General features: G+C 42.2%; 2 protein-coding genes across 2 annotated transcripts in view; one reads left to right on the top strand and one right to left on the bottom strand.

The window, feature by feature from the left end:
- Nucleotides 1-7,385: 7,385 nt before the first annotated feature.
- Nucleotides 7,386-10,152, bottom strand: ccn1 (cellular communication network factor 1). The gene is made up of 5 exons (XM_074634988.1): nucleotides 9,894-10,152; nucleotides 9,490-9,721; nucleotides 8,841-9,185; nucleotides 8,529-8,731; nucleotides 7,386-8,413 (listed from the first exon to the last, which is right to left on the bottom strand). The coding sequence occupies exons 1-5, from the start codon at nucleotides 9,939-9,941 to the stop codon at nucleotides 8,111-8,113; spliced, it is 1,131 nt and encodes a 376-aa protein (XP_074491089.1). The 5' UTR covers nucleotides 9,942-10,152; the 3' UTR covers nucleotides 7,386-8,110.
- Nucleotides 10,153-11,246: 1,094 nt separating this feature from the next.
- ddah1 (dimethylarginine dimethylaminohydrolase 1) overlaps nucleotides 11,247-16,482 on the top strand; it is an 86,277-nt gene continuing 81,041 nt past the window's right edge. The window contains exon 1 of the mRNA XM_074634989.1: nucleotides 11,247-11,540. The gene's annotated coding sequence lies outside the window, so the exon portion shown is untranslated. The remainder of the gene's footprint in view (nucleotides 11,541-16,482) is intronic.

Raw genomic sequence — 16,482 nt, 5'->3', positions numbered from 1 at the left:
TTCCCAAAATGTCGATCTATTCCTTTAAAGAAGCAACGGAGATACTGTGGTGCCAGCCAGGCCGCCATGGTGCTGTGTTAGGTTTTCTCATGCCACCCACAGTAGTGAGCGTTTTAGTTATGATTAAAATGTTGTCCGTACAGAAACAAAAACATACAGTACGTTGATATGTGGTAACTGTTGATGCAGACTGATACACTGTTTGTACTGTGTAGAAACTGATGCAACATATCACCAAGTGGATGACTGTACAAAGTAGTAACCTCTGGTGCCTTCACATCTGTTCCTTTAGTTGTCACGGCTTTGCCTGGGTTGAATTACCACCCATTTTATTTTAGCAGTTCTCTTAATTTTCTATCTCAATAAAGTTACTCAGTGTGACCACAAAAAAGCTCTGCTTTGGTTTCTGTTTGCTGGTAAAAGTAAATTTGAGCTTTTTTTAGTCTTCGGAGAACACATGCATTGGAAATAATTCCTCTAATTTAAGTAAATTGCCCTTTGAAATTTTTTGTTGTTGGTTTGCACTTAATCAGTCTTGATTTGGTGGGCAGGGCTCAATTGTGCTGCGTGCAGAGCTGCTTTTTATGAGGCCAGCTTGGGGACACAGCTCTGCTGTGGTGGCCTTAGCCAGAAACGGGCTAATGTTGGCAGAACTCTACATCGGGAAAGGCAGGTACTGAAGCACAAAATCATGTTTCCAGAGCCTGATGTCACCCATTTTCACATGGCACACAGAGTGGGTGTCATTAGGCACACTGAGAATCATTTATCAAGCAGAACCTCCAAAACGCATGGAAAACATTTTCTGTGCTCAAAATCAAACACATTTCATCTGCAACCAAATCTACAATTTTGCATGCATATTTCACATTTTGAATTGACATTGAACCGATGTTTCGCTTATCTGACTGTTCCAAACATAGAGAAGTACCACTAAATGAGGCCATCTGTTTTAAGAAATGCTGAACCGCAGTGGTTTTCTACTATGGCCTGTTCATTGTCAAGCTTATTAGGGCTATTTTAATATCTGAAGCCAGTTATTTTGTCATACTACAAGTTTTCTTTGGTCAACAAAAACATTACCTCTTAGATAATTTTTCCAAATGTTTCCCTCGCAAGTCCAAATTCATAACATGCAGGTCACATGTGAGGGCTTTAGTTTGTACACAGCATGAGTATTACTAACAAACTACTTTAGGACAGATTGAGACCGAAAGCTCAGGAGTCTTTGGCTGATTGAATTCATCCTGCTCTCGGGATAAACAAAAGCCACTACCACACTTCATTACAAAAAGACCAGCAATGTTGTCCCCGCAGTCACCTCCGAGACTGATCCCCAGTAAGTTGTTTGCAGGAAGTGATTCACTTGTTCCCGTTTTCTGTCTTGTGTCAATCTGACAGTCCGAACCAACTCCGCCTGCTTGTTGTCTGTTATTCTTTTATTATCAGCCTCGAGTTATCGTGGTGAAGTTGTTTTTAGAGCACCTGCCATTGAGCCTCACAAGACTTTCTATTTTCTGTTGCTTTGACCTCACTTTATATAGACCTCGCCAAATATTAGCAATTTATTGGTTTGCAAGGTAAAAAGGGAGTACCAAATGATCCCAATGACATGAAACCATCAATCTATCCTCAACTCTCATTTCTCCCAGCTGCACACCTTTAATTCAATCTGGTTGAAATAATAATGCAAGTTTTGAGATTGCATTCAAGTATATGCAGAATGATTTACAGTTTTATTGGTAAAATGAGATTTTTTACCATTTAAATAATATGGCAAAAAACATATTGTCATTTTGTGTTGGAGGAGTTTGTGCGCCCCCATGACTGTGGGAGCTGTCAGTAGCTCCTGGTAGGGTCTCCTAAAGCAAACTGGTCTCAGGTAGGGGTCACACTAAACGTGATTCAAAGAGTTACACCATTTTTGGAAGGGAGTGTTTGCACCAGATCAGGGAAACCAGGTCCAGTTCCTTGAGGGGTCTTCACAGGTAAGCACCTTGTAGCCGGGCTTGTACTTGGGGGGGGGTCTGTAGGAGTCTGGTGTGTTGCCAATTGGTGGTCTTAGTAGACTGACCTCTGTTTACAAAAACTCATTGGGGCATTGAATGCCATTTCTGTGGTAGAAAGTACTGGAAGCTATTGCGTGAAGCAATTCCGACTAGGTATCCAATATTTGGGCTTATCCATACACACAGCATCAGCTTTTTTAAGTACTTTTTGAGGAAGAGAAGAGGAATGACATGCAGTAAAGATTCCTAGCTGGATTCAAACCGGGGATGTTGTGGTTCATGGTCAGAACCTTATACCCCAATAGGCCACCAAGGCACCCCAAAATCAGCCAAACTGTCTGAATAGGTGCTGGACTGTCTCCTTTCTCTGTGAATACTCATAAGCTCCTGGCTGAGGACTGTTGTCTTAGTGAGGGTCCTGGAGAAGGTGCCGGCTAAGGACTCTATAGTTCTGCAGGGGGACTTGTTATATAAGTGTATCGTTTATGCCCGTCATTGACTGTCCAAAACAAACACCTTAGGCCAACACGATTGATGGGCAATCACGTTGAAGTTATATTAATCTGATTTGCCATGTTTGATCCTGTTTTTGGTTCTTGTTTCTGTCGAGGTTAAGTTGGTGTGTCTGGTCATGTCCCAAGGTAATGTGTGGCTCAGTGTGAAGCAGTTACAAGTGTCCAAGATGCTGCTCCATGTGACGTAGTTCAAATATTTTAGAGTCAATGAGGGCAAGATGAAGTGTGAGACTGACAGGCAGACTCATGCAGGTATTTTACTGATCTACCTAGGTTTCAAACCTGATTTAAAGTCATGAGTTCAGGGATTGTATGTGGAGCTCAGACACCAAGAGGAAACTTGTAGTGAAACTGTTGCTCCATCGCGTTAAATGAAGTCAAGGAAGTTGAGGTGTTTCAAGTGTCTCAGCACTGTGTAGGTGTTCTTGATATGTCCAATTGGGAAGAAACCCTGGAGCAGGCCTAGAATACGCCGGAAGGGATTATATACCCCACCTGGCCTGGGATTTGACGCTTGAATTAATTATATACCATGATGTCTTTAAAACTCTGGGATAAAACCATTTAAAATGCCATGCCATCTTTCATTCTCATACAACATCTTGAATGTCATCATGTTGTGTGTGTTGCCATCTATTCTGCTAAATAAGACTACTAATTGTAAGGCCACATTTGGTTTGTGCATGTGCTTCTTTCCTTACATTTATATCTGTTTATTTGTGTGGTTATTTAATTGCTGTTTGTGACAACGGGAGGCCTGCAGGCACTTTTTTAATGCACGAAGCCTCGAGTCATAGTTGCCACTCATTAGCTACATTTCCATGGCACAACCATTGTTAGCTCCAAAAAGATCAAAAGATGCAAAGGAAATCAGAAATGTGTTACAGGGGAAAGCCGGTGGCAATATAATGACTAAGGCCTTACTAGCCCTTCACAATACTGGAAACCAGGCTGTAATTACCCAGCATGGGGGAGACAAAAGAGTAGGAAAATGCATCACTCTTGTCACTTAATGTTCCATAGGAACATCAGCTAAATCCTGATCCTGAGGCCCACCACTGCTGCAGAGTTGAAATCACATTTTTAAATGTCAATCATTGTGATGAAGTTTTAAATGATCTGTGAAAGAAAATTATAGCATCTGCATTTCGTTGACCAGCGTTTACTGAAAGTTTAATTGTCGAATGTGAGCATGTCTACATGGAACATAGAAGGCAGTAGCTCTCTTTTGGAAAGTAGTGGTCACACTTGTTATTTGTTTGTTTTATGATCTGTCTGCTGTAAATTAGTTTAAGATTAAGTCATTATTAGGGCTGACCCGAATGCTTCGACCGTTGCCATGGTAATCAACCTTCAAATCAGTATTCGAATGCTCCGTTTTTTTTTTTTTTATATAGGATTATGTAATAATAACGTAGAAATCTCAAAATACCTCATGAAATAAGGAAAAATCTCACATCATTATTCATATTCAACATGAATTCTTATTAGTTATTCTGTTTGTTGTGTGTAGAGGTGCGTGTGTGTACAGTTGTGTGGCTCTCCCGAAGCTTCGAATACCTTTGAATATTTCTCAGCGAAGCTTCAAAGCCCAAAAAAATGGTATTCAAGACAGCCCTAGTAATGATATAATGTACATATCTACAGGTGATAGACTAATATAAAAGTCTGTAGATATCCATGGATTTAAAGTATAAATTAAAAGCATTTATAGTTTGAAGTTTGACAAAACTTGATTGAACATCCACTTTATGTAACCTTTTTGTTCAGTATCAACAAGTGTCACATGTAAATTCATTATACTGAAACTTACTAAACTAAACGTGCGCTTATTTCAGTCGCTTTAAGTGATCATAATCCATCATAATGAAACCAGTAGGTGGAGGGAGGTGGCATTAAATACCACCTTAGTCCGTGATATTCAGGTTCCACATTTTATGTCCATGATTTCTCACATTTTACTGATTTTTTGGAGGGAAATTATATGTGTTAAAAGAAAGGAGCTGAAGTGTTAAAATCCCTTTAACCTATTAAGGAAAGTGAAGGCAAATTTACAACCTCTGCTTATGTGATCTCATTGGTCTGCCCATGTTAAACAATAGCGAGAGCAGCATGCTCCCAACATTAGCTCAGCTGTTGACGGTACGTGCCCCCTTGGAGATTATTCAGTCCAACATTGTCTCCATCGGGCTGAGACTCAAGACGCCTAAAGACTCAGTGCTGCCTCTCCCATCAATGCTCGGCTTGTTTGAGTAAATAATCACTCCAGTAGCCAGCGGCCCTCTGGGGACCGAGCGAACAGTCCAACAGCCTGGGAGGGAATCGACTCTGATTTTCCCCTAAGCCTGCTCATCAGTTATCCTCATGTAATTGCAGATGGGGATCTGATGGGTGTGTCAGCAGACTTGCATCACTGTCGCTGTGTGTGTGCGTGTGTGTGTGTGAGTTCATGCTGATTACAGCAAGAGGGTCCCACACCCTGTCAGGATTTGGCAAATGGATGTCTTTTACATCACTTTGTTTCCGTGAGAAATGTAACATTTAATATCCAAATTCATAGAAATATAATTTGTAAGATGTTCGGTCAGTTTCAGCCACACAGTCGATGAGTTTTGCAGGTGAAATCAGGGGAGTCGGTCTAAATACATTTCATACACAGAATGCTTTTTCCTATTTTGTCCAGCAGATGGTGCTTTGGAAAACAAATGACTCGGTGGCCAGCCTCTAACCCTCCTTGCTTCTTGCCCCTGGGTTCCTTACAACAGTGAATATTAATCTGAGGTTATAGACATAGGGGCTGTTAAATAGCTGACATCAGTGCTCAGCAGCTTCCAGCATGTTGTAATGACCACTCTCGATCCTGTTAGCTTCTGGCTGCGCAGCATTACGTAGTTCTTGATGAAGCTTTAATGCTAATGTCTTTGTCATATAAACACATTTGGGGTTCAGGGAATGAGGTAGTCGCTGAGTGATTTTAATTGCATGTGTGTGAGAGCCTTGTTTTCCTGTGTGTCTGAGTTTTTACAGGTTTGTGCTGTGTTGGCAGGGACACCACGAATTATTTCTCACAATGATCCAGATCTTTGGGTTCTCGGTCGAGGCTGAGGGATTGTAAACCTCGCCACCGCGCCAGTCTGTACATTATAAAGGAATGCTACGGATGACCGAAAGGACCGCTCACATAACATACAGATGCCGTTACATAACCGAGTTAGCTGCATTGTGTCAACAAGACAAATGACGGTCTGATTGCACGGCACTTTCCAAAACTGTAGTCGGAGAGTTGGAGATGGAAAGTTTCTTCTTTCGGCAGCAACAGAAAGGGAAAAGAGAAAAAAAAAAAAGAGGGCTCCCTGAAAGTGTTTGGACTGTAAATCCGGGCTGCAAGGGGTAGCCACACATCTTTGTGATTAGGTAAACCTCAGCAGCCTTTCATGTGAGCAATCTGTAAAACCTCAGTGGGCACATCCTGTGCGGTATGCAGCTCAATCAAAGGCAATGTGTCCCGCTCAACCTCTTATTAAATACACTCGATTAAGACTCATTTCCAGCAGCTGTGCAGGGAAGCTGTGCAGGAGTGCCGTGCACCTCCAGATAGACGTGTTTTTACAGATATTTGTGTGGCGATAAAATGCCTTTTTTGTGGACACAAGTGAATTCCTGGGAGTGTTTGTGTATATTTTGGAAAATCTTCTTAGCTAAAGTGAACATGTTGCTCTGAAATATTTTCCAACATCTGCCGCCCATCAGGATGTCTGCTCTCTGAGCCACTGCTGCATTCCTGAGCCACTCCCTCTACCTGGATCAAAAAAAGAAACCCTTCCCTGTCGTTGCCCCTGAGCTCTGCTCTCTCTACCCCAGATCAAACTCCACTGTAGGTATTTGTACCAGGTGCAAACATCTGCCAACAAACCCTGTGTCTCCAAAAGAAAAAATAACACGCATCCTTTTCAGACTGATACTTATTGTGCTCTTTAATCATGCATTTCATATTGCGTGTGTTTCATGTACCTTGGGGGTCGTAAAACGTGCAGGATTAAAGCGATCTGAGCTCAGGTAAACATAAATAATGAAAAGCCGGGAGTCAAGTGGTATTTGTGACAGTAGCAACACGCTGTTCCAGTAGCTGTGAAAAGGAATTTGAAGTTTCTGTGACCACAGAAGGAACTCTGTTACCCCCGTTTCCTGTCCTTCCCCTTTTTCTACCTCATAATAGTATTTCTTAATGCTTGTTAAACTAAATCCTGGAAGGCAGACTTAAGCCCTCCCTACTTTGCAGGCCTGTTTACAACTGTTTAGCAGACCCCTGCAGTTTAAGAGTCAACAGAGGCCAATGCAACTAATTCACTTTTAAAGGCAACTGCTAATGAATTAGGTCAATTTGGTAGTGCTAGTCCGCTGTGTGAAAAAAAAAAAGAAAAGCGTACCCGGGAATGCATTCATTGTATACAGCCCATTGTATACAATAATAGTCATTGTCCCCCCTTGCATGGTGTCTAATCCCAGCCCATTCAGAGCAGCACTTAAGATTCTTGGCATACTCCCATACTCATTGCTACTCGTGGACTTAATCTTTTTCCCCCCCCCCTCTCCGAATCAGTCAAGTGTATGGCTTAGCCAGATCAAATGAAAGCAAGCTAGCTCGCTGCAGAATGGCATTCCAAAGCACAGAAAGTCAGAAGAGAGCGCCTCCACGGTTGTGTTATATAAGAACAGACTGACCCTGCTCAGTGTCTGTCTGAGATGCTGTTGGGTCTACAGAATGATATAACAGGAGGATTTCCTCTGGAAACGCTGGCTTTAAATACCCTCCCCCCCCACACACCCTGTGCATTTGAACAGACTGAACTCAGGCAGTGTCTTATTTCATAAATAAATCAGTTTTATTTGTGGCATATAAAATTAAATCATTTTACAATTTATTCCAGTATGACACATAATATCCAAATAAAGTAGCTACATTTTTTCGATAAATAATATTAATAACAATAATAAAAACATTCATTCATCCTTTTGACATGTTTCGCTTTGTCTTTTTTTTCATGAAGGGAGTTCAATAGCTGCCACAAAACATGAACAGTAATGCCCACGTCAGGAAGGAATGAAACCGCACGCTTGTCAAACAAGTCCAGAGGTTACATCTCGGTGTCTTGTTCTTAAGATACAGGATGGTATGCTAATTGAAGTTGCGTATGTGCATATCCACATATACACACACAAGTCTACAGTCTTGAGTCATGTCTGATGTAAAGGATCAAAATATACACAGTGAGTTGATATCAGCGACTAACATGAATGTACAAATATTAATTACATCTTGCTCCATAACGAAGCTACTTCGGATGCTCCTTTAATACGAAGCAGTTCTTAGTTGAGAATGCTGATGTAGTCACAGCAAACAGTGCACTTCATTAAGTCCTCATGATGTAAGCCCGCAATTCCTTGGGAATCTAGTTACAACAAGAAGCTGGTAGTTGATTGGTAGTCTTATTTACACCCCTGCGTTCAACCTGGACCGCCATTGGCCGCCAGTACTGCTGATCATCTCTTTCTCTTTGCTGAAGGGTTCTGGACATTCATCACCAATCAGTCTCTGAACTTGTGGATGTCATTGGAGAGGCGGTAGAAGGGGTAGGAGGCTTCGTTGGCATGGGGACAGTTGTAGGTGCACTTGCAGGACTCGATCATCATGATGTTCTTGTTGAAGGTCTCGCCGTCCTCGCAGCGGAACTTGACGCGGATGGTTCTGGTGTCGTGGGGGCTGCAGCAGCGGCCGTCCACGCAGGCGCCGCAGTACTTGGGCCTGTACTTCTTCAGGCTGGAGCAACCGGCGTAGGTGAACTTCACCGGCTGGCTGGACTTCTTGGTTCTGCTGCACTTCTTTCCTTTCTGCGGGAGGAATAAGGAGATGGGAGATCAGTCGTGCGCTCGGAACCCAGAAGTGATGTCACGGTATCATTTGTGTGTTTCACATCACATTCAGTCACGGTTTGCTCAAGCTTACCTTCAAACTGGAGTAAGGTGACTGGGTGCATTGCCGCACTTCACAGATTCTTGTCTCTTTGACCAGCTTGCACTCGCTGTTGTTGTTGGTGACTCTGGTGGAGATGCCTGTTCCACAGGTCTTGGAGCACTGGGACCAGGGCGTGGTTTGGATGATGCACTTCTGGCTGTCAAACATGTGGACTTCAGGCTGTGATCTGAAGGCTGTGATTAAAAGAAGAAGAACATTAGCATCTTAGAATCCTACATAAGATACTCTATGTATATATCCATAAAAAAACAATTGTCCAAGATGTAAAAACAGCTTTCTTACCAGGTAGAGACTTGAGTTGTCCCTTCACAATAGCAATGAGCTCGTTCCTGTTAGTGAGTTCTGTCTCCAACTCATCGGTAAATATGTCTTTGCCAAAGATCTTCTCCAGGAGGTCTGTATCCTTGCCATTGTCGCACACCCACTCTTCGCAGCACTGGCCTGCCACCTTGACCAGTCTTGGGTTGGCACAGCCCAGGTTGGGCAGGGAGAGCTCCTGCGGGCACAGCGGGACGCATCCCACCGCCCCATCGATGCATGTGCACTGGTGTTTACAGTTGGGCTGGAAGCTCTCTCCGTTCTGGTAGATCCTGCTGTTGTATTCGCAGGGTCTGCCCTCTGACTTGGCTGCAAGAGGAGAAAAAAAGGGGGAAAGGAATGTTATTCTTTCCTGCTCGGCTCAGAAAACGTCTGCTGAAGACATCACATGGCTGCCAGGTAAGGATCAGTTAAACTGTGAAATTCTTCAGGCTGCCTGAGGAGTCTCTTTCCCCCTCCACAGTGGGCTGTCTGTATACTTTGAGGTTTAGTCTATCTACATTCCACAGTGCTGAAATCACTCACCATACTCTTGAATTAAAACCTACTTATTTTAAACACTTAATCTAAAAGCATGCACATCTGGATAGCTGGATAATCTCTATATACATACCTCGGCAGATGCCACGAGTAGTAGCAGCAGCAAAGCTGGCCCCAAAGTTACACTCCAGCCCTTTAGTGTGGTCACAAGGCTCGGTCAGGCTGCAGTCCTCATTCAGCTGCCTGGCGCAAACTTTGCAGCAGCCGCAGCCGTCCAGGACGACACTCACACCGGGTGAGCACTTGGGCATCTCCAGGGGACACTCACACACGGAGGGACAGGAGGAGGAAGGGGAGGAGAGGACCTGTACAGCCAAACAACCAAATCTTCTATTAATGACTGAAACTTTTTGAAGTCACACAGAATATCCACAAAAAGCTATCAAGCATTTCATCCCATCTAAAGAAGCATTCCCCCCTCTCCTTATAGGCTAAACACAGAATCTCTTTCACACAGAAACAGAGAAATAAACTCACCAAATTGAGGTTTCCAAGGAAGGCAACGATAACAGTAAGCATCAGCATCTTGGATAAATTTTCTTCTGCTTGTTCAAGAGGAATCCTTTTCCCAGTTGTATGAAAAGTAGGTATAGTCTGTTCTTCGGAGGAGTCCTTTAGGTATTCCCTCGCTCAGTCGTCCAGTCTCTCTTGATTTTGTTTGCTGGTAGTCTCTCTTGGTGTTAGAGGCTCCTTTTAGAGTAGATGAAGCTCTGGGTAAAGCGGTTGCAGTCTGCTGAGGTCCGGCCACCTCCTCACTTTTATACCGTAGTGGGAAGCTGACGTCGTTCCTGGGCTGCCTGCTGAACTGTTCCCAAACTATGCCAGGAATGTTTCTCGGCGCATTTTCCATCCAAGACCCCTAAGCTCCACCCTGTCTAAAGCTTTCTTTTTTTTCTTTCTCAAATGGATTTTTCCCCCCCTGGATCCCATCTGAACACACTTTTCCGTCTCACATTTTTCCCTTCTTGTTTATCCCCCCCTTTCATTTTTCTTCCTCTTGCTCGCTTCTCACATCTATCAACTCAAGTTCAGGAGGACTTTTTCTGTAGAAGTACTGGAGTTTTGGGTGCTTTATTGTAACTTTTTTTCCCCTCTGATCTGTTTCTCATTTTTTCTCCACTTTATAGACAAATCAGTGAAAGAGACAATTTGATTTGGCATCAGTTGACTGTTATCCTGTGATTTAAAAACATCATAAAAACATGCCAGAGGATATCCTAAAGTGATATGAAAAGAAAACGTGCCCAAAAAGTAGTTTTATTATAAGGTTACAATAAACACATTTCAGTATCACACTTCTTGTCATTTTTGTGTGCCACTAATGCTTCTTTTAATTAAAAGCAATTAGTTAAATCCAACTTTTATAGCATGTTTTCAGTGGCCCACGTTTTAAAATAGCTGTAGGTTTTTTCTCTGTGAGTGAGTCTAAAAGGTGTGGGCAGAAAATACGTTTAACAGCGTCTATTTCTGGCTTCCCAGTGCCTTTTATTCAGAGGAGCTAAGCGTTTCCAGATGCGCACCAGAGCTCAGACGTAACAATATCGCCATATTTGGTATGGCAGTAGCCTACATTATTAACATATTTCTCTCCCTTTGGCCAAGCAAGACCACAAAGCATTCCTGACAGCTTAAAGGCTTGTTAAATATGTTCTTCATGCAGGGAAATTCCTTTTACATTCACTCCTTGAGGCAATTTGACTTTTCACGCAATGTGTCCATCACGTTTCGGAGGTAAAGTGATCCAATTTTCCACCAGAGATGTTGTGGTGTTGGTGGTGGAGGGGGGAGACAAATACTTGTCTCTACTTTTTTTTTTTTTTTACATTGGGGGTCTCAATAAGTCCCCTCTACCGAACGTTTTCAAATGATTCCGATTGATGAAAACTTTCACCCCGAATGGAAAACGCAGTGCGTAAATACGCATCACAAAACCCATTATTATTATTATTCCCATGAACGGCTGGCAGATTCCAAAGAGGACATTTCGCATGAAGGGCAGAGTGTTTATTTGTGTTTTTTTTAATAAGGATCGGACATTTCACTTCTCTCTCTCCTTCTGTAACCTCGTGTAGTTTTATAACATGACGATACGAGAGTGAGACAGCAGCACTGAGAGCCTCTCCGGTGAGTTTGGACTCCTTTTCTTTTTCTTTTTCTTTATTCTGCGCACTTAAAGTTGAGACTCGGATGAGTTGTGAACTTTTACTGAATCATCATGCTCCCGTTATATGAATATGAGTCATATAGCAGCTGAAATTAATTCTTTAAACAGATCATAGTCATTCAGTAAAAGTAAATAACTCCGGATAGTGTTTTTTGTTGCGGGTCGCTCGTGTGGATAGGTTGAACACTGAAGCATTTTCAAACTAAAAGTACCCAGACTATTGGTTTTATCCAGGAAGGCTGTCTGGTTAGGTTAATGTGTTTTTAAAAAAAAAAAAAAAAAATTATTTAAAGTATGACCAATGTCCACATATCAGTGCAATATTTCTAATATGATATCCATATGATTACATTGTGAACAGATCCATATAGCCAGTGTCTGTGAGTATTTGAGACTGGAGGTGTGCCTGTGTGTGCGCAGCCTATTTGGGTAGGGGGTGTGTCCGTGTGAGCACATGTGCAATGCTCTCTTGTGTGTATTTTTCCAAGCTGTATTATGCTAATGAGTGCCCATTTGCCCATGTTAATGTCATATTATGATTTTTAAAGGGACACTCCATTGATTTTGTACATCACCATCAGTTTACCCATCATGGCGAGTACAACTATGAAAACAGCTTTAAAGGTCCAGTGTGTAACATTTTGGGGGCTCTATTGTCAGAAATTGAATATAATATTCATAATTATGTTTCCATCGGTGTATAAACATCTGAAACTAAGAAAGGTTTCCGTTCAGGCTGGTCTCATATACTGTGCGTAGCTATACCTACGAAAAGTAATGCACTGTAATTTGTGTATATCCCACAAAATCAATTTTTATGTGTAACTCACGTCATGAACCAGGAAATATAGAGAACGGCAAACGCTGTGTAGGGAGGAGGTCGGGGTGGATGGGCAGGTCAAAAATACCAGACTTTCACCCAGGAGACCAGGGTTTGTGTCCCATGTGAAACCAGAAGTCAACGTTGATTTATTTATCACGTAACTGATGTATTTAAGTAACGCCACTTCCGGAGTTATTTTAAGCCAAACCGTCTTTTTCTTAAACCTAACCATGTTGTTTTGTTGCCTAAACCTGAGGAAGTTGTTTCCTGTGAAGACGGAAGTTTATTTTGATAGGACTGGAAAGCGGAAATTGACACCTGTTGCTTGACATTTGTAGGAAAACAAGCGAAAAAGGAGAAATAATTTTTTCGGAAGATATCATATGAACCGTTGTATGAACGTTGTAGAATGAGCCCTTCATATCTAGGAAGCGGGTCCTCTTCACAGAGTCCGCCACGTTGCTCCGCCATGTTTCTACATTAGCCCAGAACGGACAAACCAAACAAAAACATTAGCTGCAGAGTACAAAACCGTGGTACCGCTGTCTGACTTTTGTTGCTCCTAAAGTAGTGTTATTATGGTAAGGATGGCCTCTGAGCGAGACGAACAGCGTTACCATGGTTGTGCACTTGCCGACTTACGTTACTGCAGTCTTGGAAAGGGAAGAGTGAGCAGAGGGGTACTCAGTTGGTTGCAATCTGCAACCACAGCACTAGATGGCGTCAAATCCTACATACTGTCCCTTTAAAATACAGTGTGAAAAAATAACCCTGAAAATGTCATCAGCATCTCGTTTTGGGCTTGGAAACTTAATACATCGTTTTAATAGAAAGCCTGCGTTAGGAACATGGAGCTTGAAAGACATTAGCATTTACCAGGCAGCAATAGTTGAACAAAAACATCTTATTAGTTTCATTATGGGAAATGTAGGATCTAGCATTTCTGGAGCTTGACCTTGATACACAAGGAACTAAAAGTCAGGATATCCTGGCTGTCGATTTTGATCATTCTTTCCTTTCTGTCTCTCACAAGTCTCCTAACTTTGTTAGGAGTAAGTTAAGTCCAATACCAAATTGGTGGAATGTCCCTTTAACTTCTCTGAATTGTTTGGACAGCAGGTCTTATGTCATGTTTTGTTTGATTGTCCTCTGCTATGTTGACCTAAAGCCTCTCCAGTGTGTATGTGCATACTGTATGTGAGTCTACGTGCGTGCGTATGGCCGCATGTGTACATCCGGCAGTGTGTTACGGCGATAGGAAACAGTGTTGTCATTGTACGTCAATGGAGAATAACACGCACTAATGTTCATTCCTTAATTACCCATTCAATTCAGGAAATATTCCAAAAGCTGGACATGCGTCTCTGTGTTGCAATTGCCCTGGCATAATAGTTTCCACTAAGGCTGTCTGAGTACCCCCATCGCACACACACACACACATGCATACTACACACTCCCCAAAAAACGAGAAGGGGGTCTCTTTCCTTCATAGAAATGCTCATTGGATTAGGCTCATAGCTCTGTAGCGTGGTTATCTGAGCATTTCCACAACCTCCAGCTGGGATGCTTAAGTGATTTCACCGTTCACCAAAGTTTGAGAGATTATTGTGTGTTGTGGCTCAATGTAATGGAAACTCATTGTCAGATCCCACCAGGAGGACTCACAGCTGAAGAGACAGCAGCCCTCAGAATCGGTTCTCAGGAATTCTGTGGCGAGCGTCCCTCAGCCTCCCCATTTATGTCTAAGTGACGGATGGAACGTTTAAACAACAGATTCCATTGTAGTATATTCAAGAAAATTGTCATAACTGGTATGCAGTGTGTACTAGCAACACTTCCTTTCTCTGTCAGCTCATGCAGCAGCAGGAAGTCTGCTGAGTTATAGGTCGTTCTTGTGTGAACGGTGGCAGAGACCAGGGCAAACGATTTAAAATGCTGAGTCAAGTTCTGAAGAAATAAGGCTGTAGATCACATATTTACATGGATTTTATTGAATTTATTTATGTAACTTTTGCTGATTATTTAAAAGGAAAAAGGTCCAGGCTTGATTGATGTGTTTGGCCTTTTTGTCTTTGTTATCTTGACATAATTAAATGAAAAGGCCTTGAGCGAGGAGGACTGTTCCATAATCTTGTTACAGCAGAATTTATTGTGTCATTTCTTCCGGCAATTTATGCTTAAAGCTACAGACAGAGTGCATATTTTTACTTGAAACAATTCCTTCTCTGTCTGTAATCTTGTGCACATACAGTATGTCTATAACACACTTCCTGTTCGTGTCTTTAGTGATGTTCAGGATATTTTTGACATGTGCTTTCACTGTGGGCCTGTTCAACAGGGTTGTAGCTAGTGCTTAGCTGGGATATGGCTAACAAGATGAAGCTAGAGGTGTTTTGTCGCAGACTTGTTCGGCAAACTGTGTTGTCCATAAATTTGTAAGGCAATATCGGCTGCAATGTCGCATTTCAGAAAGGTGCAGTATAAGTTAATTTAGTCTATAAATCCAACATTCCTCCACGGTGGCCATTTTTTAATATCTAACTCCAGCATCACGTTAGCTATGCTTTCCACTTGCCAGTTCTACAATCTAGAGACTGCGTTTCCCTGACATTTGTGTTAACAAATGCACATCCTGCATTGATCTATCTTAGAGCTTTAACAGTGGAGGAAAATGGCAACAAAGAGAAGTGGTGGAGCAGACAATACCTGTATCACATGTTAATATCAAACAGAACTTCTTTTTAGTCAAGATGTAACTCGCCCAAAGTTTTGGCAGCAAAGTAAGAGAACATAATCTTCGTGAAATAGGGTCACTTAACATTTGAATATCAATTCCATGGCTGTGGTGGTCCGTCTCTTAACACTTGATTTCCCTAGCCTGTCTGGGACTCTGTAGTTTTTAGTAAACTTTACTAAAACAGGAGTCAATAGTGCATTTATTGGGAACTATTTTCAGATGCGGATTTGTACATATTTGACACACTAGTGAGTATTTACGGCAGCAGGACGATGTATGTTGGATTTGATTTTAAAGAACCTACCTTTCTAGCTACCTAAAGCATCTATTTCCTGTTTTGTTTGTGATTTAAAGGACCAGTGTGTAACATCAGGTGGCATCTAGCGGTGAGGTTGCAGATTACCGCAACTCCTGTGTGACAAGCGTTTAGAAAAACTACTGTGGCCGATGTGAAAACGCAAATTGACAGAGCCAGTTGTTTTAAGAGTAGCATAGGTAATTTGTAGAAGAGCAGAGCCAGTGCGTATTGTGTATGTACGTGGGAAGTGAGTGGTGAACCACATGGTGGCTGGCTCTGTGGAGAGGACCAGCTCCGTATGTAGTATATAAACGGCTCATTCTAAGGTAAGGAAAGCACAACGATTCTTAGTTTCAGGTGATTATACACTAAAGAAAACATACTTATTAATATTATATTCCATTTCTGCCAATAGATCCCCATAAATTTTACACTCTGTGATGATAAATGTCCCTGCATCCTTTCCTCAAGCATTTACTCCAAATTTTCAGATAGCTGAAAAACATCTTGAATCGGACCCAATTGAAGCTGCTATCTGAATGCCTCAAAATACAATCCTTTCCTTCTAATGTCATCATTTCATGTCATGTTGTTTCATCACATTATTTTCTGTGGTAATTAGGTTCATACATTTGCCTGACTGCTTCAAGTTAAATATGCTCGGTGCACCTGGTGTAATCATGCATGTCTGTGTCACTTTAGACGTCTAGCATCTCATCATGAGTCCAATCATACCAGACAAATAAGAGGTGCTGCTTTTTTGGTGCCGCCTCATCCGCAGCTGGAGGATCGTGTCTGCTTTCACTCATTTCTTTTATAGCTGCACAATGTACCAGCCAGGTGTGCCTCAAGTATGAGGGCTTTCCTTCATCTAAAGCAAATTCCTCAGCATGGAGAGAGAAAGAGAGGGTCTTTTCTTGGGCCACGTCCATCCGTGATGAGGAATGATGGAAAGAAAAAAGAAGGAGAGGTCTGGGTGGGGGCAGGTGTTAGTGTTGGGAGGGTGGTGGTGGTGGTGGTGGTGGTGGTGGTGGTGGTGGTTGG

Source organism: Sebastes fasciatus, chromosome 5 (assembly GCF_043250625.1).
Source record: "Sebastes fasciatus isolate fSebFas1 chromosome 5, fSebFas1.pri, whole genome shotgun sequence".
Lineage (NCBI taxonomy): Eukaryota > Metazoa > Chordata > Actinopteri > Perciformes > Sebastidae > Sebastes > Sebastes fasciatus.
The sequence above is the reverse complement of the archived record's forward strand: the minus strand, read 5'-3'. Positions and strand labels throughout refer to the sequence as shown.